At 39.0% G+C, this 25,532-nt stretch overlaps 2 protein-coding genes across 11 annotated transcripts; both read right to left on the bottom strand.

Annotated features, from left to right (window-relative positions):
* Positions 1-12: 12 nt before the first annotated feature.
* Positions 13-9,794, bottom strand: LOC108052219 (aldehyde dehydrogenase, dimeric NADP-preferring). 8 transcript variants are annotated; one of them, XM_044458884.1, is made up of 14 exons: positions 9,653-9,794; positions 9,555-9,593; positions 7,391-7,491; positions 7,029-7,087; positions 4,136-4,316; positions 3,836-4,057; positions 3,170-3,333; positions 2,881-3,111; positions 2,624-2,821; positions 2,384-2,499; positions 895-1,030; positions 672-831; positions 299-504; positions 13-189 (listed from the first exon to the last, which is right to left on the bottom strand). In XM_044458884.1, exons 1-13 carry the CDS (start codon positions 9,705-9,707, stop codon positions 484-486), a joined length of 1,683 nt encoding a protein of 560 aa, XP_044314819.1. In that variant the 5' UTR covers positions 9,708-9,794; the 3' UTR covers positions 13-189; positions 299-483. The 8 variants fall into 8 exon arrangements, with proteins under 8 accessions (XP_044314819.1, XP_044314822.1, XP_044314817.1 ...); XM_044458887.1 differs by having other exon boundaries at positions 681-831; XM_044458882.1 differs by lacking the exon at positions 2,384-2,499 and adding an exon at positions 1,695-1,810 and having other exon boundaries at positions 9,653-9,790.
* A 3,196-nt stretch (positions 9,795-12,990) lies between these two features.
* LOC108048583 (protein wech) lies at positions 12,991-23,509 on the bottom strand. 3 transcript variants are annotated; one of them, XM_017129343.2, is made up of 6 exons: positions 23,355-23,509; positions 23,070-23,280; positions 19,648-19,949; positions 17,614-19,576; positions 17,399-17,551; positions 12,991-17,309 (listed from the first exon to the last, which is right to left on the bottom strand). In XM_017129343.2, exons 3-6 carry the CDS (start codon positions 19,863-19,865, stop codon positions 17,139-17,141), a joined length of 2,505 nt encoding a protein of 834 aa, XP_016984832.1. In that variant the 5' UTR covers positions 19,866-19,949; positions 23,070-23,280; positions 23,355-23,509; the 3' UTR covers positions 12,991-17,138. The 3 variants fall into 3 exon arrangements, with proteins under 3 accessions (XP_016984832.1, XP_016984831.1, XP_016984833.1); XM_017129342.2 differs by having other exon boundaries at positions 19,648-19,927; XM_017129344.2 differs by lacking the exons at positions 23,070-23,280; positions 23,355-23,509 and adding an exon at positions 22,262-22,502 and having other exon boundaries at positions 19,648-19,927.
* Between the last annotated feature and the right edge of the window lie 2,023 nt (positions 23,510-25,532).

Raw genomic sequence — 25,532 nt, 5'->3', positions numbered from 1 at the left:
AATCCCGAGACATTGTAGTAATTTTATATTGTTTATTTTTCGTACACTACATTACAGCATTCACATTTTATTAAATAGCAACTAAATAACAATAACTATGTATAACGAAGTATCCAAAGCTTTACATCACCCACCGATATGCGTATAAAAAGTAAAAAAGTTTTTGGGTTTTTAATCAGTTGAGTTTTTCTGAAAATATAAAATGGGGAAAGGTTGTGAAATGATTTCATAACTTGAGGGTAGTAAGTCTTAAGCATTTCATAAAATGTATTTTGGTTTTAAGTTAAAGTGAAATTACCCCATTAAAGACACCTAATGACCCTGTTTTAGTTATGTGAGGAGTCTGGATGTGCAATGAAATTAGTAAAGGGCATGCCCAATAAATAAACTTGTGCTTATACATTTATTGCAAACAATTCCAAAAGTAAATGGTAAGGATCCACTGGCGCAGGCTGCACTAATCTCCGGGTTCCATCATCGTGTCTAACGCGACAGCAACTTGCCCTGTAATTGTGGACAAACGGCGGGGAGTGTGTATTAGGAGTGAAGCGAGAAGTGTGATGGTGTCGGATAACGAATATGGAGTGTGGTTCCCAGTGTCGTGCAAGCCATGAAAGATAATCGTACATTTTAATGGGCGCAATCGAGCAACTGGAGCCTGGTTGCTATACCTTCCTTACCTGTAGGTAATAGTTGGCCAGCACCGTCAATCCAACCCCCAGGCCGATGGCCACCACATGGCTAAGGTGCAGGTTGGGCAGCGGACGACGCTTGCGCAGCAGGAATGACAGCAGGGATCCCTTGCGATCCGAGTACGGCGGATAACGTGCTCTGCGAGGAAGTAATTGCCCATTAATAAGATACCCCAATCAACGATAGATCGCAAACACTTACGATGCCAACTTCTCGCCAAAGGCCGACAAATCCTTGCCCAGGCAAGACTTTTTGTGTGTGAAGGTCTCGAAGCCATACTTTCCGTGATAGCTGCCCATTCCGCTCATGCCAACGCCTCCGAAAGGCAGCACATCAACTATGAAACAATGAAATATTAATCTAAGAACTTGCCAACCACCAAAATTATTTTGTTATTTGAAAAAAAATTCTTAAAGTTTTGTATTTACAAATAAGTCAAAATTGGTTAGTTAGAATACAAAACGGGAGAAATAATCCAAGTTTTGTACATTTAATTTTAGCAAATAACAAAATAACTACGCTGTTTTAGGGTTATTAGATAATAGCAACATTTAAAACTAATACTTAATTTTTAAAGCAATCACCAAAAAGATTTTAGCACTCTTAATACTAATTTACTATTTGCAATATTCAACCAAGCGTTTAAGTGTTAAACAAGAATTTTGCCAAGCCAAAAATACATATATAATCCACCGACCAAAACCAAAGAGCTTTAAATTCAACACAATGTGCATTCCATTTGAATAATTAACTGTTTTTGTTTTACGTTTTGGGGCTATCTTTATCCGTATGTATTTTGGTTGTGGGAAAGTGTCTGTAATTTTCACAAATTTGCATTACAAATACTGATACTGACTGCAGTGCACTAAACAGGCAATTTAAAATTCGTGTGAATAAGGTTCAACAGCTAAAATCGGTGCATTACACAAAAATCATCAAGGTGTCTGACTAAAACTACAGAGATCTCTTAACTACATATATACATTATCTTAGCGAAATACCTCCACAGTGCATTATAGTTTCGTTGCTGCAGAATCCGCCGCTTGAGGTGTTGTTCCTGAACTCTTTGACTAGCTTATTCGAGTTGGAGAACACGTAAATAACAAGTGGTTTTTCTCTAATTACGGGGAGTGGGGAAAACGGGATAACAGATTTAGTACGATACGGCTGAAGTTCCTCGAGCATCGTTAAGGGCTTGGAAAAAACAAGAGTTACACAAACAAGACAAACGAACGAGAATTTGCAGATCTGTGAGAAAAATTTTGAACTTTCAAAAGAGAAATCTTCTTACTACAATAGCTTAACCAATGTACATTAACAGATCTGCAAATAACAATGACAAATATACAAATGTATGAGCAATGAATAATAGTGTAGAACGTGTAACTACTCAAATCCGCTGTTCTGGAGTCTTAAATCATCTACTACTTAAGTCATCTGTACAGGAATAATTAGAATCACCATCACCAGACAGGCTATTTAATTTACAGGTATGCAGAGCACTTAGCAGGCTATCAAAAACAGGTTCAGTTAAGGAATTGTTGATTGGAGATTGGGAGAAACCAAAACCGTAGAGGAGAAGCAAGCGAGGGACTACACGCCGAGTAGCCGCATTCATTATCATTATCCACATCCATTAGCATCTCGATTGGATTTATTTAAGGGTTGACTGGGTGGGTTACTCTCTTACCAGCATAGTGCATTATCGTGTCGTTCACGCACAGTCCGCCCGACTGGGTGCCGTTTATGAACAGATTCTGAACCTCTGTTTCCGATGTGAAAATGTACAGGACAAGTGGACTCTCTCTAAGAGAAAAACATTGCGAATCGGACATTGGTTGTTGAAGTTTGTTTTCGTGAGGTGATTAAATGGTAAACGGGCAACGACAAGGAAGAGCAGGGGCCGTGATTGGCCCACGGACTATTATACCTGGAATTGATAAACTTGATGGCATCGTAGGCACTCTCCACGTTGAAAATGGGCAAGATGGGGCCGAAGATCTCCTCCTCCATCACGGGATCGGATTCCTTAACGTCCACCAAGATGGTGGGTTCAATGTAACGCTCGCTGGCATCGTAGTTGCCACCAACAGCCACGCGACCGGACTTCATCAGACCCAGAAGGCGTCTGGAAAATAATTACAGCAATTAATAAACTCCTTTCTTAAAATAAAAACAAAAGCTCACTGAAAGTTGTTGGCATTGATAACGCGACTCAGATCCGGACTGCTTTGGATACTCTCGCCGTACCACTCCTTCAGCACCTCCTTGGCCTCCGCGATAAACTTCTCCTGCACCTCCTTGGAGCAGAGAATGTAGTCTGGAGCAATGCAGGTCTGTCCGCAGTTGATCAACTTGCCCCACAGGATGCGCTTGACCGCAGTGCGCAGCTCCACCGACTTGTCAATGTAGCAGGGACTGAAAGTAGACCACCCAGTTAGTTGGCCATCAGAAATGGGGTTCAAAGCGAGCTCACCTCTTGCCACCCAATTCCAAGGTGGTGGGGGTCAAGTGCTTGTTGGCCGCAGCATGGATGATCTTGCCCACTCGCGTGGAGCCCGTGTAGAAGATGTAGTCGAAGCGCTGGTTAAGCAGCTCAGCGGTTTCGGTCGGTCCACCGCAGACAACGGGAAAGCAATCCTGGGAAGGAAAAAGCGTTGAGTATTCAAGGAACAATCAATCGAACCATAATTACTTCAATGTATTAAAAAATCATATACTAAAAAAAATGTTAATCACTCGCAAATAAATTCTAGCTTGCAAATTAAGTAACAGAATTAATTTGTTAGTTGAATATTAGTATAAGTTTAGAAATATTTTGTATAAATATATGAGAAAACTTTCTGTATGCAAAATATTAACAATATAGCAATGTATCTAATACCATTTAAGGTTTCATTATAATCTAAATAAATCTATGTTTTAAAAAGTAATTTTGTTACAAACTCTTCAAGAAATTAATTGGTTGGAGTACTGCCAAGTAAATTGATCGAAAACGACAACGTTTTTAAAAGTCTCAACTAAACACTGATTTTTTCGAAACTTTGTATAAACAGGTTAGTGCGACACCTAAATTTAACTCAACGTTTTTGGTGCTTTGAGCTTAGCTTATCTCATCAGATGATTCAGCAGCAAGACTCACATTATCCAAATATTTTGGAATGACATCGGCAATGAACTTGGCGCAGTTGGCGGCAATCTCGCTGGGCTTGATCACCACACAGTTTCCGGCGGCTATGGCGGAAGCCACGGGCACGAGAAGCAGCTGCAGTGGATAGTTCCAGGCGCCGATCACCAGGACCACGCCGAAGGGATCATTGTAGATCTGGACATCGTCCATTAGGTTCACAAACGACTTCGAAGGCTGCATATGGAATCATAAGAACAGAAATATTATAGAAGATTTGCAGGCACTAGAACTAGAACTTGAGATATGGCACACCTTCTCCGACTGCACCCACTCGTCGAGGTGGAACAGAATGTGTTTGATGTCGTTCTTCATGAACTCGGTCTCCACGATGAGACTCTCCTGCTTGGGGCGCCGCAGATCCGCCTCCAAGGCGCTGATGATCTCGTTCTCGTGCTCCTCATAGCAACGCAGCAGATTCTCCAGCTGCTTGCGTCTGAAATAAGAAGAGGCGAAAGCGGAATCCAAAAAAACGGAAAAATAATTAATGGACAAATGATGATGATGATGGGACAAGTTCCGCGGTAGGAGCGCGAAACAAAGACCAAAACAAAATCAATACTAATCACAATGCACGAGAGGCGCTTGGGGAAGGTCAATGCTAGCTATACGGCCGGTTATGAGATGTTTTACGATTCTAATTCTAATTCTCATTCAGATTCTGTTTCTAATTCTGATTCTGACTCTGATTCTGACTCTGATGCTGGCTCTGGTGACTCAACTCAGTACTGGCCAACGCGATGCTGTGCTCTATTTTGACCTGGCACACGGCCGGAGATAATGATAGTGCCCGCTGGAGGAGGAGCGAGTCAAGGTGATCCGGAGCAGCAGGTGAACAGCCCCCTGGAGGTGCACTTGCAATTCAATTGAATTACTTGCTCATGACAAACATAAAACTATAAACGGACAGACGATTGCCGATCGCCGTGAATATAAATAAAGCAATTAGCCGAGCGGTGTCCAATATAGTGTCTCGTATTGGAATTACAGGAGAACTTGCCTAACAGGTATACCGAAGATTATAGCGAGATGTTTATATCTTACTTACATTTTTGTTACGAGCACTTAAGTCATGACAAATTTAATTGTTCTTTTAAACTTATTACTCATTGAAAAAAGTTATTAGTCTTGCATATTAATAATCATACAAAATGAGTATACGAAAGTAAAATACAACATATGTATTGTCGAAAGATATTACTCTGATTAATTTAATTTAAGTGAACGAGACGGAAGTTATAAATTTTATCATAAGGAGATGCTTAAAACTTTGGACAGTAATAAAGATTAATAATAATAAGAAGTATGTACATACTTATGTTAAAAAAATGCAATGACTAAGACTTTTATCAGTATAAAATATGAATTTAAATAAAAAGCAAATTAGAATGGGAATATAATATAATTCAAGTTAAATGATGATTCGTATTTTGTATTTTGCATACTAATCTTTGACATACCAATCTTTGAAATACCAATTTTAAATAAGTTTTTTCAAATACATATAACTTATTGAAATATTTCACATATAAATCAAAGACTAGTACTCCAAAATCAGCTCTAAAGCATTAAAACAAATTTTTCTCTATCAAAGTCGAATTTTTTCGGTGGCTTAGGCTTTGGAAGTTCAACTGTATCCACCAAATGTATTTAAATATAATCAAAGAGTCGCGCATTGGAGTAGAGGTGGCTAGAGGCGAAAAACAGTCATAGAACGTGTTCATTTGTCCGGATCTATTTGAAAGATCATGGAATTAAACGGCCAGCAGCCTTGGGCTGAGATTCTTCCGCACTTCCGTTTCACACTTCGCACTCAAAACTATCGTTGGGTATATCGCCTGTTTTTTGTCTACTTCTATTTCTATTTCCCATTATCTCTTTGTTTATTAACATATCCATAAACGAGTATGAGTGTGCATGTTTGCGTTCGTGCCCATTGTCTGATGACTGATTTTCGGTCGGGACGTGGAAATGGCAATTATTCCGGTTACATGTTACGAATTCAGTCCGCCGTCGTCTAATTGCATTCAAAGTACAACCACTTGGCGGAGTCAAAGTTCCCACCGCGAGCCCATTAATGCAAGGGAATGGAATATACTTAGTCCATATAACTAGACTTTAGCATCTCCGCACACCAGAGCACTCCGCTATCTGTAATTCTTATCATCGCCAAGTGAAAAGCTCAGAGGGCGTGTGGCTCAAAGGTCAAAGCTTTTCATTGCGTGTGAAAGAAAGTCGGTGGGATTGAGATCTCCGGATTGCGTTACCAAAAATGGAACAATAACCGTGAAAAGTTGTTATGCCTTCAAGCCAAGATTGTATTTCTGTAACTGCCCTGCCGCAGTAAAACTTGTAATTATAGTAGTCAGTAGTACAATGGAAAGCGGTTTAAGTAATCCGCAAATATATATATTTGATCTTGTACATCAACAAAATGTTTTTATAAACTAAAACTTCTAAAGATCAAGCTCCTGTCTAAATTTTGAGTTAGACATTTTGAGTCTGCAGATTTTGATTTTTTAATTTTAGCTAATAAAATGGTAAGTGAAGGGTGGTAAATAATATTCATCAAATTTAATAATTTATAAAAATATAAAACTAGCTCATAATAATTTATTTTTAGAAAACAAAAAATCTGTTTGTTACATTTTTTCAAGCACAAGGAAATAATATTTAAAAAAGACATTCGTATAGTTAACGAATTTAGAAAAACTTTTTTGTGATATATTTGTTTTCTGATATATAATATAGTATAATAACTAATAATTGTACACAGTTAAGTCGATTAACAGAGTTTTTAAATTTATCAATTTTATAAAATGGTAAAATATTTAAATGACTAAGAAGTGAATTGAACCCAATATTTAAATTCAATCAAATAAAAATCAGAAATCAAAATATGATAATCAATTCAAACATTAGATCAAAACAATTAATAAAAATAAAATTATTTCCAAGACTTCCATCTTTCCACTAAAATGATCTTTCACTTTCCAGGTCCTCCTACCCAATAGCTACTGTAACTATCAAAATATGTACATGACACAATCTCCACTCAAGCGGCACTTTCAACTCAAGCAAAGCCCAAAACTGGGGAGCCCCTGCGAAAACTAACAAAAAAAAGGAAAAAGTACACAAAAATACTTACCGAAAGCTGACGTTCCTGGTCTTTCCACTGGAAAAGGCGAGGCGGGCGCGTTGCAACGTCTGGTCGTTGTTATTGTTGTTTTCGGGCATCGCAATTGGTGTTTCCATTGCGGCAGTTGTTTTTTTCCGAGGAGGCAGTTGGTTTTTCACAATCGCAATAGCAACATGCATACATACGAGAGGATAACGACGAAACGACGAAAACAAAAAATTCAAATAAAAATCAAATCAAACTAAAATAAGGCGCTTAATGTTCGTTACGTGCACGGCGTATGGCTGTGTGCTTTTGTGTGTATGTTAAGTTAATAATCGTTACACATCTTTTTCTCTCGCTTGCAATAAATTGCCTAATTGGACACTCACATCGTCGAAATTGGCCATTCTGTCGGATTCGGATTGGAGCTGCTCTGGTTGCTGTTCAGGTTGTGATGTGAAGATCCCAATTGGACTTTCAGTTTCTGGTTCTGCGATGTGGGAGAAACCGGGAGAGGGCGAGAGATAGATAGAGGGGGCTTAAGAGGGAGGCACTAACAAACGTAAACAACACTGACACTCTTTCACTTTCGTTTGCATCAACCGTTTATTTTCGATTCGTTCGTTTTCTGTTTGTTGTTAAAATTATGTACTTTTTTGTACTATCAAAAGGCAGAAGTAAGGCGCATGCAGTTCACGCGCTTCGCCAACCGTTCACCGCGACAACAAAAACTTGTATATCATATTCCAAGATTTTGGATCGGATCTGGATGCGAAACTGACTGCTAGTGTGACCGCGCAAACGTTCGAATCTCGCTCTAAAAAATACCAGAGGGCGCTCAAAAATATACCAATCAGAAACTGATTGGTTAAACACCAGATCTAATTAGAACTGAGTGGCCAACAAGATTTCGGATCGAAAACAAAGAATTGTAAGCTGCACACAAGCTTGAGAGGAAAGTGTAGTTACTTTAAAAATAAAATTCTCTTTCAAATTAAAGAAATATAAATCTTATAAATATACAAAATACGGATCCACTTAATTGCTTTATTATTTTAGTTTAGTTTTTAGTTAGAACTATTAGAACAAAACTATTAATGAATGGTTTGAGTCGCGGCTTAACCAAACCAGTGTTGGCTTATGTTGGTTCAGATAGAGGAAATGGCTAAGGCGGTAAGTTTAAACTAGTAAACTATTATTTAACCACAACAACATTTAAAAACTATATAATTGATCCTATGTTATTCAACACTTTAAATCGACAGCGGGTCTGCAGTTAAAGTCTACTCAAATAACGAACGCTACTGGTTAGAAATTAAGTTGCGCTTTTAATTATTCTAAGAAATTAGCATATCCAGTCGTTTTCCAAGAAATCAGCTGGTTTACTTAAACAACACAGGTTTTTATGCGTTTTATATCACTCCGAGAACACAACACACCTTTTTCAACGCAAATGCCGGCTGACACTGAATGGATTATTACTTCACAAGCCGAAAATATACTCGACTAGGAGCTCTGGGCATTCATTATCAGCCTTAAATGCATGTGTATTTTATTCAGAATAAACATACATATGTATGTACATACATACATACGCTATATATAAACTGATATGGACGACGGATTTCGGCTGGGGGAAAGTCAAGCGTGTCGATCCGATAACGAATCAGTGTGTTTTGGACTCGGTTAATACAAGTTTAAGCATTAAAAGCGCTATACCAGCTTAATCTACCATTATCTACAACAATATTGGTAGTTTAACAATAAATTGTATTTATACATACATACGTATTTATTAAGAATGCCGACTTTAAACTGAATACATATGTATGTTTGTATACTGCACTTTTTTCATTTCCGATAATAGTGCTTAGTAACGATGATTCTAATTAAACAATAAGCTCATAACAATGATTGCGATTAGACAAAATAAAAGTTAGTAAATCACCATGATGTAGCAAAATAGAAGTGCTATTTTAAAGGATTTTATATTAAAATTAGCTTAATAAAAATCGAAATATGCAGGTCACCCTTTTTTCTGGCTTTTTGGGTTCACTACAACTACAATAACAAAAATAAATACTTAACTTGAACGGTTTGAAAAAAAAACATGCAGTTTTAGCAAGTTTACAGGGGTTACAATGTTGAGTTTCTATTGTTGGAAAACGCCTGTTTGTAATCATGCCTCAACACAAAGGACAAGTTTTTTAATTATTGTACGAAACAAGTATCTTAATTTTTTTGGGGAAAACCCTTCGAGTACGTGCAACTTTCTCAAAAAAGTGAAAAATGCATTTCGTAGCTCCTGTAACTTCAGTAAAACTTTAAGTTTCTCAAAATCGTTTCAATTCTATTTTCTTTTGCTGAACCCAAAAAGATTTCAAGGAATACGGACCTTCGAAAATTAAATGACCCACTTGAAAAACACAAAAGATGTAGCTTAGATATAGAATTTATGTCTACATTTTTTTGGATACCGCTGATGACGTATAACTTCATTCATATTTTTTTTGACTGCACGGCCTAAACTGCCATTAAACCCCTTAGACTTACCAATATTAATGACTGTACTTATCGCCCGATCTCCTGAAGCTTTAATGGAAATCAATAAAAATCGGTTGTATTCAAAAGCATTACTTTTAATGGCTTACCATTATTTTGAACTCCATTCGTCTCCGGATGTGGTTTTATCGCATTGTTAAACATGATTGTGCGTTTAATATGGTTCCGGTGCTTATAAATACTTTTGTAAGGACACTTTTAATAGCCTTAAATCTGGTGCACTTCCCATGCAACAATGACAGTAAATGTGAACTGTAAAAGTTTCAAATATGCAAATAATGTGATTAGCTATGCAAGAACTAAAACCGCAAAAGGATTTTAAATACATTTCAATGTCAATATGTCAACCTGTCCTGGTGGGAAAATCAATTTACTTAACCAGGTGTGGTGACAACTAAAAAAATTACTTGTTGACTTATAAATAATTTAATATGGTTGCATAATGTGTCTTAACACGTTATTGGTTATGGGTCGAAATTATTCAATTAATCCACTTTTTGCCATAATTTCTAATGCACTTCTAATAATTTGAATTTTGGGTAAATTATAGAACTAAACCAATCCTAGAACATTTTTATTTTATAGGAAACAGTTAAGAGATATTCTCCCAATACTTTTTGCTTTCGAGTCTTTGGATTGTATTCTTCAACGAAATGCCGATCACTATTTGATTTTTGGTTGAAACAAAGTATCAAATGTTCATAGTTGTTAAGAGATTGATTAATACATTAGAGTAATTAAAAAAAGCTTTTATAGTTTTCTGGCTTGCTAGTTGCTTTTAAGTCCAGTTGGCATCCAAATGCACTAGCACTCCATAATCAGTTTCAAGTTCAACCGCCGTCGCACACTCCGCGCCATGCAAATATGGCAGTTGCCCAACACGCTCGATGATTTAATATGAATTGATTAGCACAGTGAGTTTTAGTTTCGACGGCTCACGTCGGGAATCACGTTTCTGTATGACAACATATTCAGCATTGGTAATGTAACGGCTTTGGTTGCCGGATTGTCTTATTTGAAGCTGCTTCAGTTTTGGCCTTAGCTTTGCCTCCAGTTTCACTTTCATTGCAGCATCTGAACCGGCTAATTGTCAACGCGCGTTGGCTAATCGCTTAGATTAAATAACCGCCTATCCGGTACTTGGGTTTGGGCTTGAACCGTTTGGACCTAAACAAATCTGCGCACGATAACGGCCGACAGGCAACTGATTTGAGCGGCCGACCACAGCGAAATGGTGACCAATTGGCCGCTGACCACCAGGTATCAGGTAGCACAAATCCGGACCGATGCACTCGACCAGCGCTCGTTCGGCTTACATTGAATCGGGCCCGGGCCGCTTTAATTACACTCTTCGCTGGTCTAATTTGTATGCGTCGCCCGCAACTCGAAAAACAGAGCTAAAAAGCGAATTCAAAAGCGTATTGAACACGCACTGGACTCTCCGATTCGAATGGACTCTCGGATTCACCTGACGCCACCACGCTCGAAACACGTCTAAACCTGGCTTATAACTTAAAGCTGGACAGTACCCGCCACTCCGTCGCTTTTCCAGTCTCAATCTCAGTTTTCTTTTCGGTCTTGTTTACACACTGCCATTCGATTTTCGAATTTGGATTTGAATTTTTTTTTGATTGGGGGGTCTTCGCTATTAATCTCGCGTGTCACAGCACAGATGCACCAGCATTCTGGGCCTAAAGTCAACAGATAATGGTGATTGATGGCGGCTAATGAAAATGCGTGGAGATACAGTCCCGCTTCTGTAGCTCGAACTTGCCTTCGAAATTACTTGTCACATTGCAAAAGAGTGGCACAAATTACAAACTGGAACCACCAACTGCCAATTAAGAAACTGGGCTTACAAAATAAATGATTTTTTCGCTTAGATCAAGCCCACATTTTTGATAGTTGCCAAACGCAATTATTATTTGGTTTTACCAACTGGTCAAAAATATTAATCTTAAAAACACATGTGTCGAAAGGAACATTTGTGTGCCTTAAAAAAATTAGATTGTGCAGATGTTAAGTTAATGAAACAAAAATATATATTTTACCCTTATCTTATAAAAGTTAAGAAGTTAAGAAGCTAAAAACGCACGATGAAGCTATTAGAAATTCGTGCTATTTTATAATCTAGTCCAACTTGCAATTAATTTAATTACATATAAACCAAAAAAACACATTAACTTTATACTCACTGCAAAGACTCTTTATTTGAATTAGAAAATAACGCCTGTCTACATCTTATGCGATGCCCTACCCAAATAGGAATAGTCCGAGCCAGGCTAAAGATCGTATTGTCCCGTAAATAATAAACGTTTTGCCGTATTCGTTAAATGGCCTGGGAATCAGCTGTTTGGGGGAGAAACAAACAAGTGAATTGTGGGCAAATAAATAACCGGTTATTGAAAAGTATATTTATTTTTATTTAAGTTTTATTTAGCATCACATCACATCGCATCACACCGAGCCCTGACCATGAAAGCCAGTCAAGCCCTCAGTGTCAGACGTCTTAGGCTGGAGATCAAATCGAATAAACACCTCGCGTGGGGGCTCTACTACTAGTCCAGTAAACTTGCAAATTGGTATAATCTGGCGCTCCATCAATCTGGATTCTATTGCCTTAATTACCAGTTCTCGTTGCTGAAATTAGCGGGTAATGGATCTGGACTTTGGCTCGGTTTTACTCAACTTTACGACCAGCAAACAATTGTAAAAGTGATTTCGAATGGTGGTATTTGCACACAAAGCTACCGCAATTTTAAAGTCACGCAATAGATGCGATTTAATATAATATCCCACCTTTTTCGAGTTCGCTTTGGCGTGGCTTCATAAAAGTCTCATTATGCCCCGAGTACTTAGCGATTCCTTTTGTTATTCTAATGGTCTCTCGGTACATTTTTGACAATACCCGAAAATCTTTTGCGTCATATGTGGCTTTGTGAAGATAAATACATAGCCTTGACCCAGGTTCCGGGTGTACCCATTATTCGGGACAATTAAAGATGCTAAATCTGAACAATTAAATAGCTAGACACCCATTACTGCGTTAAGCTATCTACCAGAAGCATTAGGATATATTAGCAAACATGCTAGCAGACATTATCAGTTTAAAAGATCTATAAAATGTTCTTAAAATTATATTACTTTATCCATAGAATTTATAGCCATTAAATCATAAAATTTTAGTTTAAATGCAATTATAGAACAAAGTCTTGAGCCATAAAACAAGTTTTCAATAAAATAAATATTAGCTTGTTAAGTGATCGTTAAATTACCTACCATTATCCAAACTCTGAGCTTTTAAACTTTTTCCCGCACAAGCTCTATCCGAAAGATACAACAGCCTACCTTTAGGCTTTACTGATGGAACTTAAGAATATTTAACGATCATAACTGGAACCCAACCGAATATATAAAAGCCAACGAATTCCACAATTATTAGTGTATAATTTATTATTAAATATGTTATAAAATTTGTTTATCGTATAAAATATACTCTTACTCTTGTCTCGTCAAGTCCACATCTATGTATGTATATATATATTTGGGTATATAAATATGTATGTGTATGCATGTATATAGAAAAATTACAAACCACATATGTAGTACTATGTGGTTTGCGTTTGTTTCCGATTTTCTCGCTTTTCACTATAGACAATTACAATTTTTAACTGCAACTCGTTATTGAATTTGTCGCTTGATTTTGGTAGATTTTCTTTAGATTTATCGCCATATGACTTAATTAGCTTCTTAATGGTGGGTGTACCTAGTACCCGCACGCCTCTACATATGTATGTACGCTGTACGCTGTATGCTGAGTGGGTGAGAGAATGTATGAGAAAAATTTTGCATATGCCAAAAGTGATCTCCCCTTATTTAACGCGAAGCAAATCATATTTGAAGATTAAGAGGGGTAGTAAGGAGGGATTTTTGGTAATTTTGGTAATCGTTTGCCCTAGATAATATAGTATATGGGGGGTTGGTTAGGTTAGTCTATGTTTAAGTAACTATGTATGTATGCGACTATGCTTATAAGTGTGGTTAGTATGCTGGCTATTTCGATGAATCCTCCATTCGATCCTGATCCTGATCCTGATCATGTTTTTGATCATGATCCTCTATGAATATATGCAGTATTTGCTATGCGAAACCAGTAGCTGGCCTATCAATATTTCTTATCCTGCGCTCTCGTCTGATCGATCTATGTTGTAACTTAAGCTGTGTGTGTCTGTGTCGTCTGATCTGGCTTAAAATTTAAATTTGTACTCGTTTTGTACTCAATTGCTCCATAATTATTACATATGTTAGTACGTGTATGTATGTATGTATGCGTATGTTTATGTTTATAATTTCCAAATTAGAAATATTTTCAAATTTAGTTACAATCTTGGGGGTTTTGTTACAAACTTAATTTCTAAATGATCGCGACAAAATATAATTATGTATGTATAATTTTTAAGATCTTTTTTTTTAGGTAATGAAATCATTTCTCTGTACTTGCCGAGAATTGCTTTTTGCCTTTGTCATTAAAAGTTTTACTCAAAATTGTATTTTGATATAAGAGTTCATTCCGTTTTGTTTTAGCATCGTCAATCGATTTGTTATAAAAAAGTTGCTTAGTAAATATGTATGTGGGTTTGCAGTGTTCGCTCTTTTTTATTTATCTTTGAAAATCATTCTCAGGATGATTTTTAGTCATTAAGTTTGCCGTTTCGCTTTTTTCCTTAACCGCTAAGTACGTAATACGAAAAAAATTTGAATACCTGATTTAAGTTTTGGATTCGTTTAGTGTTTTTCTTTTTATTTTAGTAGCTACGTGTATATGAGCATTTTTTGCTTTAGAATTAATTGTAGGTGTATTTTGGGCAACGTGTTTTTGGAATATTCAGTTTATTTGAAAAAATACCTGCTTGCATTTAATTAAGTATTTTTGGTATGTATTTTGTAAAAGGTTTAATTAACTATCTGTTTGAATGTGTGTGTGTTTGAGTGTAGTGTGTAGTTATGTAAGTTATTGGTTTTGCTTTTTCATTTTGATTCTTAAGCCTTTGGCAAATTGTTCAGTATCCTCATGACTTGTAGTAATTTTTTGTGTTTAACATACTTTAGTATTCTATAGATATATACGTTTAAATGCTTTTTATTTTGAATTATGGCATTCGGTATTCGCTTAAATCTCAATAATTGTCCTCTCTATTTGTTTTTGCTTGTAGATAATGTTTTTTTTTTAAATCTTTTTGTTTTTATTTTTTACACAATTTCTAAACTGTGGCTTTTAGAAAACGGCGCTCATTTGTAATGATATAAGTATTAGTTCTTTAGTATTGGTTTAGTAAATCTCACACAAATATAAAATATGGCATTCTCTCAGATGTCGCTAGTCCCGATACGATGCGATATATATGATATATACATACGATATTTGTGGGGTATGCTCTGCGTGCGCTTTGTGTGCGAGTGTTTTTGAATGATTCGATCTGGATCACAAGAAATGAACGGCGCTTCAAGGTGTTACGATTGGATAAAATGAGGTTACGAGTATGTTATGGCGATCGTGTAGGTCCCCGAATTTCGGGGGTTTGGCTAAACTAAGGTGTAAAATAATTACGATATCTACTCTATATAGCTCTATGTGGGTGGTTGCCCTCTGTTTTCTGGTGTATATTACGTGTATATAAATATTGTATATGTTTTTTGTTGCCACCGCTCTCGTAGAGCCGTCAGCATTTTTGCATCTTTTTTTTAACGTTAGTGTTAGTGATTTTAGATTTTAGGGTTTTTGTTTGTTTTGCGCATTTTATGCAATGTTGCTTTATTCGTGGAAGGAGTGTTAGCTATGTATCATCTCTCTCTCTCTCTGTCGATCCGTTGAAGTCGGGTTTGAACACAAGTACAAAGAATAGAACGTCTCAAAACAGTAAGAACATAACGTAAACTAAGTAACTAAGTTTGCTAATACATTTTACAATTTACGCCTGGTCTTTAGCCTAGAATCGGTCCTAGTCGGCTCTATATATGTCTGTATACATTTGCTATTAAAAATCGTTCCACCTCTAGACAGATAATTCAGCTAATTCATGCGTTGCCCATGATTTCATTAAGTTTCATCGTTTTGTTTTATTTGTTTGTTTCTTTTGCGAGGAACATGTCACCTAAATGTGTATTCAATACGCCCATATATTGCTCTGGATTTTCCATACGTTTTACTATGCCACGCCCGCTAAGTCTACTAAATGCTAATGAACACATTGAGTCAAAAATTATGATAATTTTTTCGTTATTTTGTTTTAGTTTTTAGGTATTGTTCGTTATACTCTCCCCCCAACTCTCCTCTACTCATTTTTAGCTAACCCCTCCTCCTTTCAACCTGCCGTGTATCCTGTGGGTAAATCCTTTCACAATTAATTACAAAGTAACGACACAAACGAAAGCCCTGTGATGCATAATGGGTATGAATGAATGGGTAAATGTCGATGAATGTCAGTTAAACTCGGTTTCAGCTATGCCCATGATGATTCGTGACTGGGTGATCGGATCTATATGATATCTGTATCGCTATATGTGTGAACGTATGCATTTTAAGCTATGTTAAGTTACTTTACGTTATCAATGTCATTGCAATTTGAGTGTGTTTCTTTTTTCACTTTTTTTGGCCTGACCATATATGGTTCTTTAGTTGGCTCCGAAATTGCGGTTTAGTTAATCAGTCTTTGTTAAAAGTTCAACCAAAAGTCAGCGGGTTTCATCAATATTTTCTGGTTTTTGTTTGTTTCTTTGTTTTGCTTTGCTTCTTTTTACAAAGTTCGTGTACTCACTTGCTCAGTCTCAATTATAAGAAAATCATTAAAAATATGTCCCAAAAAAATTAATTTTAAAATAAACGTAAAACAAAACTAAACAAACGAATTAAGAATATAATACAAACATTAATACCATTCCACAGTGTCTATGCAAATCATGTTTAGTAACTCTTGTCGAAAGTATTTCGAGTTTCCTCATTCCGCTAAGCAACCCCATAAAAAACGCAATTCCCACCTTCATTCCTACTCGTTCTATCAGCTAGCAAACTGCCTTTCAGTCTAACTAACAGGTAATAATATTTTCATCTAGTAAATGGTTGAGTTTCCCTCTTTGCTTTATCTTTTACTAGGTTCGGTAACTCTACTGAATGCTCTCGGATCCTACGTCTATATATATCTCCTATATCCTACTCAACTGCTTTCCGCTTTAGTTTTCGATTTCGTTTTAGTTTTAGTTCTAGTTGGTTTGTTGGGCTTGTATATTCGCTAGATATATGCATATGCGTATAGATATAGATATCCATAGATACATACATATTTTTAATTCGTATTGTATTGTAAATTACCAAATCGTAACCATAACTCTTAAGCATTATCGAGGTAATCGTTGTAGCACTTAAGCTAAAAATTTTCGCTATTTCCATGCACTCAATTCTGACTTTCCCTTATTATTTCGGTTTCAGTACCTGTTCTTGATCGTTCTGTCATTTGGATCTCTACGCTAACGCTTAGCTCTTGTAAATGGTCTAAAAAAGATCAGCACTCGTTGCCTAGTTTAGAATACGTGCACAAACCGCTTGTAAGGGTTAGACCCTTCCTTGGAGTCTGGCGACAGTTCAATGAGGAAAACAATGCGACCGTCTGGCATTATGGCCACATCGCATGTGCGATCCTTTTCGTCCAGTGTGGGCGGCATCAGAGGATTGATGGAGGGTCGCACCTCGATCTGTAAAAGGGATAAGAGCACGTTGTCAAAAAAATTCAAAAGCTACTTGCTAAGATCTATAATACAAGCAAATTTCCACTTGTACTTACATCCCACATAAAGTCCAGGTTTTGGTTGAAGACCAGGATACGTTGATTCTTGGAATCCGCCACTATAATGCGGCCCTCATCGTCACAGCACAGGCCCGAGGGCCGATTGAACTCATGGAAGCCCGAGCCCTCGTGTCCCTTGACGGAGAGAATCTGCAATAAATACAAGAAATTATTAGCATCAAGGATATCTTCGTTAAAACAATTATATTTACATCGTTGATGTCTGGATCAATCAGGTAGAGGCAGTGGTTGTCAAAGTCAGACACTATGATGTTGCCCGTGGGTGTGTAGCAAACGCCTCGTGGCGAGGCGATTCCTTTTGTTTGCCCATGGTTGTCGAACACTATCTGGCGGATAAAACGACCCTCGGAGTCGAACTGCTGGATACGATGGTTGCGCGAGTCGGTGACCACAATTTGGCGGCGCGAATTCACGGCCACGTCCCACGGATACTGGAACTGGCCGTACTCCTTGCCGTAGCTACCAAATTTAAGCAAAAAGACTCCGCTAGCGGTGAAGATCTGTACACGATGGTTGTCCTTGTCCACCACAATAATGCGATTATCGACGTCCACACAGATTCCAGCGGGCAGGTCGAACTCTCCATTGCCCACACCCTTGCGGCCAAACTTGAATTTTAGGGAGCCGTCGGGATTGAAGACCTGGACACGATTGTTGCGGCGATCCGAAACGAGCACGTGACCCATTTTGTCCACGCATAGGCCCCACGGTCGACTCACCTGGCCGTCTTCATGGCCCTCGGTGGCGAAGGATAGCGAGAGAGCATTAGAGTTCCTCACCTTGACCAGATCCATGCATCCCGGAATGGCCTGTGTGGTTCGTGGCGCACTGAAGTGTAATCCAGGCGAGCTGCGCAATCCGTTCAGCTCCCAATCCAGAGCAGCACTGGACATGCCACTGGACATGCCGCAAGCACTTCCTCCACGCGGTTGCATAATGGGCGACGGAATACGAAAGCTGTTGTCTCGCAGCAGGGGACGTCGGACACTCGAGGAGGCAACGTTCAGCGGATTACTGCCCATGTTTAATCCAAAGGCTATGTCCATGCCGTTAGACACTCCAACGGCTCCGACGCCACCGCCAACGCCCCCCACACCGACATTAACGCCCACGGAGGCGGCGGCCACAGCACTCACACTGGATACACTCGGCACAATGCCGTTGCTGCTGGACACTATCGGCATGTTCTTGTCGTCCACCAGGACTACGCCACCCTGGTTGCGGATGTCTTGCAACAGACTGTAGTCTGGAGGGGCGAAGGCAAAGACCTCCTGCTTTGGCTGCAAATCCTTGTAGATGCCGGCAAACTGCTCCATCTGGCGCTGACCATTGGTCAACTTCATGGCAATCTCGATCTGGTCCATACTGCAGGCATTATCGGCCACCTTGCTGAGCATGTCGGAGGTTTCGGAGAGTCCAGCGAGGGCTGACTTCAGGCCTGCCATCTGATCGTGCAAAATGGCCAGGCGACGCTGGCGGAGCTTTTCCACAAAGTCGAGGAGGAAACGTTCTCGATCCTCGATGGCAATGATAAACTGACGGAAGGCCTTGCGTATATTATCGCTCAGCTCGCTGCAGTTGCGCTCGATCAGCCGGATGAAGGCCAGCGCCTTGTCAATGCTGCTCTTAATGCAGCGCGTGCCCACCTGGCTGCTCTCGATTGCGCCATCCAACTTCTCCTTGGAGCCCACCATGAAGCTCTGGATGGAAGCGTAGCTGTGCTCTTTGTGCTCGTGCAGAGTGCAGCATTGGCACACAAGTTTCCGGCAGTAGTCGCACACGTAACGGAGCATCTCGTTGTGTATGTCGCAGATAAAGTTGCCGCTTGGCGGAGTGTGTGCATTTACGGAACTGCCACCCGTGGGCGAGGCTCCAATGGGCGTGGGCAGGGACACTATTGAGTGGTTGGAGGACAGCGGACTGTTGCGGTGCTCCCTCAGGCAGTCGTTGCACATGAACTCGTTGCACTCCAGGCAGCGTATCGAAGCGCTTACCTCGCACCAGCCGCAGCTGATGCTCGAGTTGTTGGATGACTCCGGCGACATCTTGGGATTGCTGCGTGCACCGCTGCCGATGGGTCCGATGCTGAAGTCGCCATGCGTGTCCAGGCCGCCCAGGAAGTTGTTAATGAAAAAGTCTGTCCGTGGTGGAGAGCTAATGGAGTAAATTAATATTGGTTTTAATATTGGTTTTTCATACGGTTTTCAATATCATTCTGAACTTACCTCTGACCCACAGTGGGCAGCAGTCCCACGTTGAGGTCCCAGGCGGGAAAGCTCTCGAGGATGCCGGCGAGCAACCGCTCGGAGGAGTTACTGGCATTGCTGCTCACACTGCCGCCGCCACTTCCGTTGGCCGTCGAAGAGGCCACGCCGTTGGCGCTCGGCGCATTGCTGCTGGCCATTTGTTGCGGAACCGAATTGTTTGACAAGAGTTCCATCATAAGAGTGGTGAGATCACGTTTCTATAGCACAAGGCGGCAGTCGATGGAGTGGCGTTATTCCGCTACAAAAATTAGCAAGATTTGCTTGAAAATTTTAAAGACGTTTAAGGAATTTTCACAGACACGAAGGTTTGTCAAATAATATGTTTTTGTGTATTTTTCTAAACTGCGTTTGGAACGCGCGAGACGTCGTCAGTTGCCGAAGGGTAGCAGCTAACTAAATTGGCTAGGGAAAAGGTGCTTCATTAAGTAGTCCTAGACAGGCAGTTGCAGCTGCATCCAGACCTCTTAGGTAGCGGGAAAATTTCCCGACCGCCTGCCTGCCTTCTTAGGCCCGATCCACGATCCCCGACCCCTGATCCTTAAAGCAGGCCCGTCCTGAATCCGGGAAACTCAATGCAACCCGAGAATGGCAGCTGTGTGGCGCGAGCAGCAGCAGGTCAGATTTGTGTGTGTATCTTTTTATCTGCAAGATGCTCGGCTGAATTCAAGCCATTGTCAAGTTACTTGGAATCCCAGAATTTGAGAATTAGCCACGCATTTATGGGCCAAAATGGCGATGGGTTTTCGCGCGCAATTCGGCGAATTGGCTGTACTCCGTATATACTTTGTTTAACCCAGATACTAGAGTCGGGAAATTACCCCAAAAAACAGGGGAGAAGTAAACAGGCAGGGATTAGAACCCACCCTAGCGGAGCCCCACCTCTCTGCACAACCTTATCGCGTAGTTATAACATTTTCCTGTTTTTCCACCCACCACCTAACTTTGTCTGCACTGCGCAAGCGACTTTTCCGGCGAGGAGTAGGGTGAGAACCAGAAGGGGGCGATGGAAAAGCTAAAGCGAAAACGTCATGAAACAACAGACGGAATTGGTTGCCATCTTCAAGACGAGCAACGCACGCCCAATCAACCGACCGACTTTCATCCCCTCGCAGGAGCAGGATTTCGGAACGGCTTCTTCTACACTCCGAGGAAAACCTGTCAACAGAACGTGTTTTTCCGTAATTCTGATTTCGGGTGATTCGAGTTAATTTATAGCATAACTTCAAGGGTGGGCCCAAGTAAATCCAGTTGTCTTGGTGGGGGACTTAGGTGGAAAAGGGTTTATTCTTATGAGTGGGTTGGGGGTTGGACTCCTGTTGTTTTCGCTAAGGTTAACGGATGAAGTCAATTAAATAATTCAAAGCTTGTTTCTATATTTGGTAATGCTATTTTTAGAAACATTACATTCTTTTAGTAATGAACCAAGATCCCTTTTGTAAGGATGTAGGGTAAGGATCTTACCGTTTATCTAAACTAGATTTTAAGAAATGATAAACAAGCAAAGTTATTCATTTTTTTACTCTAGTTTTTAGATAAAACTGGGCATATAAGAAATTTTATTAAGTTACACTTTGCTAAAGGAAAATATAGGTTAAATACATTTGAATAAGGGATTTGACTAACATTACAACCCTGGAACTAGTGTAAGGTGATTCTAATGAAAGAAAAACCTTAATTATGATTTACGGATATTGAATCTTTAAGCTAGTATCAACAAATTAAATGTGTATGTAACGAGTAGTGTCCGAACCAGATAACTTGTGCAATCTAAAATTAAATTATCAGTGAATAAAGTAATTTGAAAGATCGTATTTGAATTGTATTCCTCTTTAATATATGTAAATAAGCTAGAGCTTAGAATTTCTAGGATACGATGCGTAAAATATGTAAGCAAAATATGCATGGGGGTAAAAGAATTGTAACCAAAGGGGTAGCGATAGGATTGGGTTGCTGATGTTTTTATCGAAAGAATTTTGATGAAATCAATATACAAACTCTGCGGTGATTCCTTTTTTCAGCAAAACAATGCAACGCCCTAAGAAAGTAATGCAATTCAAGGATATTTTCGAGCCGTGTAGACAGCAGCAACAAAAACAAGGATAAAAAGAACAAGAGCAGGATAAGGACGAAAAGGAGGAGGGGCAGTGGCAAAACTACCCTTGTCACCCTTGAACGTTTTCCATTGAAACGGGTCTGTCTCCGAGTCGCAGGACGTGGAAAAAAATACGACCAAGAAGTTAAAGTCCTTTCACAAACACACAGACGCACATCCGTACTTCTGTGTACGTGCGGCCAGGATACGACGCAAAAACGTCGGGGGATGAGGACGAGGGTTGTATTTACACAAGTTTCTCTACATGTCCGTATGTAGGTGGTTTCTGCGCCGCAAATCGTGTATATTTGTGTATGTATATTTTCCAAAAATGGAAAAACGTTGAGAGGAATCTTTTGGGAAACTTGGGAATTGAGAAAATCAATATTTGCATTAAAGTCTATTTATCATTTTGTGTTGATAGTTGCACTGCCCCTATCTCTCTTTCGCTCTCTAATTGCATCTCCTTCGCGTACACACCTTTTTTAGCAGCCGCATGCAAGCCGCTTCGCTTTTGTTGTCGTTGGGCCCGATTTGTACCGTTTTTCGCTAATTGATTCGATTTTTGATTTGATTGGAATTGAGTTTGGATTTAACTTGGTTTTGCCTTTTCAGCGGATTTTCGCGAGGCAAGATTCTTTTTCCAGAGAGTTCTTATACGCGAAATTCGTTCGCTCCGACATTGGTGTATTCCTTATTCCGACTGAAGAAGATACATCCGAAACCGAAACTGAAAACACAACATAAAATCTCTCACTCTCTCTATCTCTCTCTGTTGCTTTTGCCGCTCATCTATGTAGCCTAAACAAAATATAAAAAAAATAAACCCAAATGTATCTCACAGTTAGTTTTTTGATTTTGATGTGCGCGCGCGCGCTCCAAAAATGTCGCTCTCTCTTATTGCTTTCGCTCTCTATCTCTCCTTCGCAGGGGCACATACACATACGCATGCATGGGAGGCTCACATGCACATTTTATCTTCTATTTATTTTCACTTATGCCGCACAGAACTGCATTTAATGCAGAGGGTCGTTGCAGAAGTTTGGTTAAATGTACTGTTACTAACCTCAAACAATCGAATCGTCTGATATGGCATAACGGCTAATAGGATAATGGCGTCCGCTTTAGTGCAGGGTAGCAAGGGTGTATGGGCTCCCCGGCAAGTATGTACAAAGACTACTCAGAGAAACCGCTTGCTTCTGCCCCAGCACCCCAATTACGGTTTTAGAAAGCTGAATTTAGGCCTTCTTAGGGTTGCTTTATCAAGATTACCGGTTTAGCCACTCACTTGTTAAAATCATGCACTCTATGCAGTTTTAGGGTATCCCATAGTCGTCACACTGCTGCAGTTTGATTTTCTCGTCTGTTCTTATTCGTTTATCATGTGAGTGTTTGATCGATGTAAAAAGCTAACGAAGTCTTCACAAATTGTTTACATTTTCCAGACTTCTCGGGCGAATCTCTGTTATTCTAGGTACCACCCTCGTGCAGTTTTCCTCCTGCAAGCGAAAGAGAAATTAAAAAAGCCATGAGCGATTTTTCTTATTGTGCGTCTGCTAATTCCACAAATTACTTTGGCGGGCGTGTGTTAGATGCACTTTTGTTTTGCTTGGCTTAATCGAACGGTTCCAATTCTGACCCACTTATTGCGGCGAGCACTAGGACTCGAAATCGGCTCGAAATCTTCACTCCAACCTTCACGCACGCATTTAACCATCAAACTGCAAAACTCACGTTCATGCGCTCGCCTCTGCCTCTTCCTCTTATTCTCTGTCCCGCTCTCTCGACGCTGCCCTTCTGTTTGCCCGGTGTTTGTTGTTTTTGCTATTTGCGCCCCTGTTCGTTGAGGGTATCGTATTGAGCATAGCCGACTGGGGGCTTGTGCTCTGGTCACACTGCGATGTTAATCAAATTAGGACCTAATGTTAGCTTACCAGGAAGGAAGGAACGAGTAAAGAGGACTTTATGAATTAAAGAATTTTTTTTAACTGATGAAACATTTTTTCATGTACTTAATAGAAAAGTGTCCATAACTAATTTAGAATTTGTTATGGATTTTCATAGTTAAATGTAAAATGTATCTAAGGAAACAAGAAAATAAATAATTACTATATGTTAGTATGTATTTTTTGAAAAAAAATTGTAGCATGGTTTTCAGCGAAGGTTTGAAATGCCGGATTAAAGTAATCTTATATGTATAAAACTACATATTATAATAATAATATAAATACTTTATAGTAGAAGGAATTATATTATATTATAAATATCCATCAAGGAATAAGACTATTAAATAAGATAATACAATGTTTACTAACAATCCATGTACATTAGGGTGGTCAAAAATAATAAACATTTACTTAATATTTTAATATGGTTGATTTTGGTGAGCAATAAAATTTTTCTTCCAGAAAGCTTTCCTTTCATAAAACAAACTGAACTGTTAAAACATACTAACTAGAATGCCATTTCCTATTAGGGTATTCCGCAGTCACCTTCGCTAATCCAATCTCCGTCCATCCGAAGCGCACAGAGCGACCGAGAGAGACCGTGAGCGGAAGAGAGCGAGCGAGAGCGCGTTACATTAACGGCGCATGTGGCGGGAAAATGCGGATGGAATTGTTGTTGTTGCTGTACTGCGACTTCTTGTTGTTGTTTTAGTTGGTGTGGCCGCATACACCACCCTTATAAGGGGAACCACCTACATAAATCGGGCCCAAAAAATGGATTTTTTGGAAATCATTTTAGAAGATCGTAAAATGCTTAAGAATTTTGCTTTAAAATTTCAAGTCGACATATGCAGTATTTAAGCGCTTTTTTTTAAACTTACATTTCGGATACGAGTTTAATCAAGCTCGGACGACTAAAATCTAATTTTTAAAATTTGAAATGCTTCATAGTTTTCCCATTTTTTTTGCTATTTGGACCACCTTTAGTTTTAAAAATATGGAATATGTATATAAATATTTTCAAATATCTTAAAAGTTTACTTTGTTAATTTTTTTTAAGAATCACAAAAGAAATTGTAAAATGAATAGAAGATTAGTTTTATTTATGAGCCTTAGGCATCGGATGAATACGAAGATATTATTAAACACTTGATTCTACATGCATTAAAGCAGTTGATGAAAAAGATGGATGTGCCTGGCAAAGGATCGTGAAATAGCTTAACTTTAATTGGTAATATTGCAGGAAACGTAATCGACCTTGTAATTAAAAAAATTCCGGTTCTTCAGGGAAAATGGAAACGTTTTCCAGATCACAAAAAAAAACAATTAATCATATAGGGAAACCTTCAAAGCTTTCATATTTTTTAATTCGTATGAATGATGTACTAATACAAAAAATTACTCTTGAAATACTGATTAGGTTCTTGAGATGTAGAAAGCCATTCAAGCTACACTCGACCACCTATCATCAACCGAAAGAAAAACCAAACCATGGAAACTGTCCGGCTGGATGCAGCAGAAGCTATAGCACCTTGAAAGATGTAAAAACGGCTCGTAAAAAGGAGATGTTGGCCCAAAACGAATTCCTTGAGGAAGCAGCTGAAATCGCTAATTACGCGTTTTTTAAACATAAACAAAAAAATTTTTTGTCCTAGACCACAATTAAGGACGTTACGGTGTAGACAATAAACATTCTTCATAAGCGAGACGATATAAACACGACATCAGTTCACATTTGTCTTGCACAAAATCGTTTACACTTTTAAAAGATGTATTTAATTGTCATACATATGTAAACGTATAAG

The sequence above is a fragment of the Drosophila rhopaloa genome, unplaced genomic scaffold (assembly GCF_018152115.1).
Source record: "Drosophila rhopaloa isolate 14029-0021.01 unplaced genomic scaffold, ASM1815211v1 contig_115, whole genome shotgun sequence".
NCBI lineage: Eukaryota > Metazoa > Arthropoda > Insecta > Diptera > Drosophilidae > Drosophila > Drosophila rhopaloa.
Note: the sequence above shows the minus strand (reverse complement) of the source record. Positions and strands in the feature narration are given on the sequence as shown.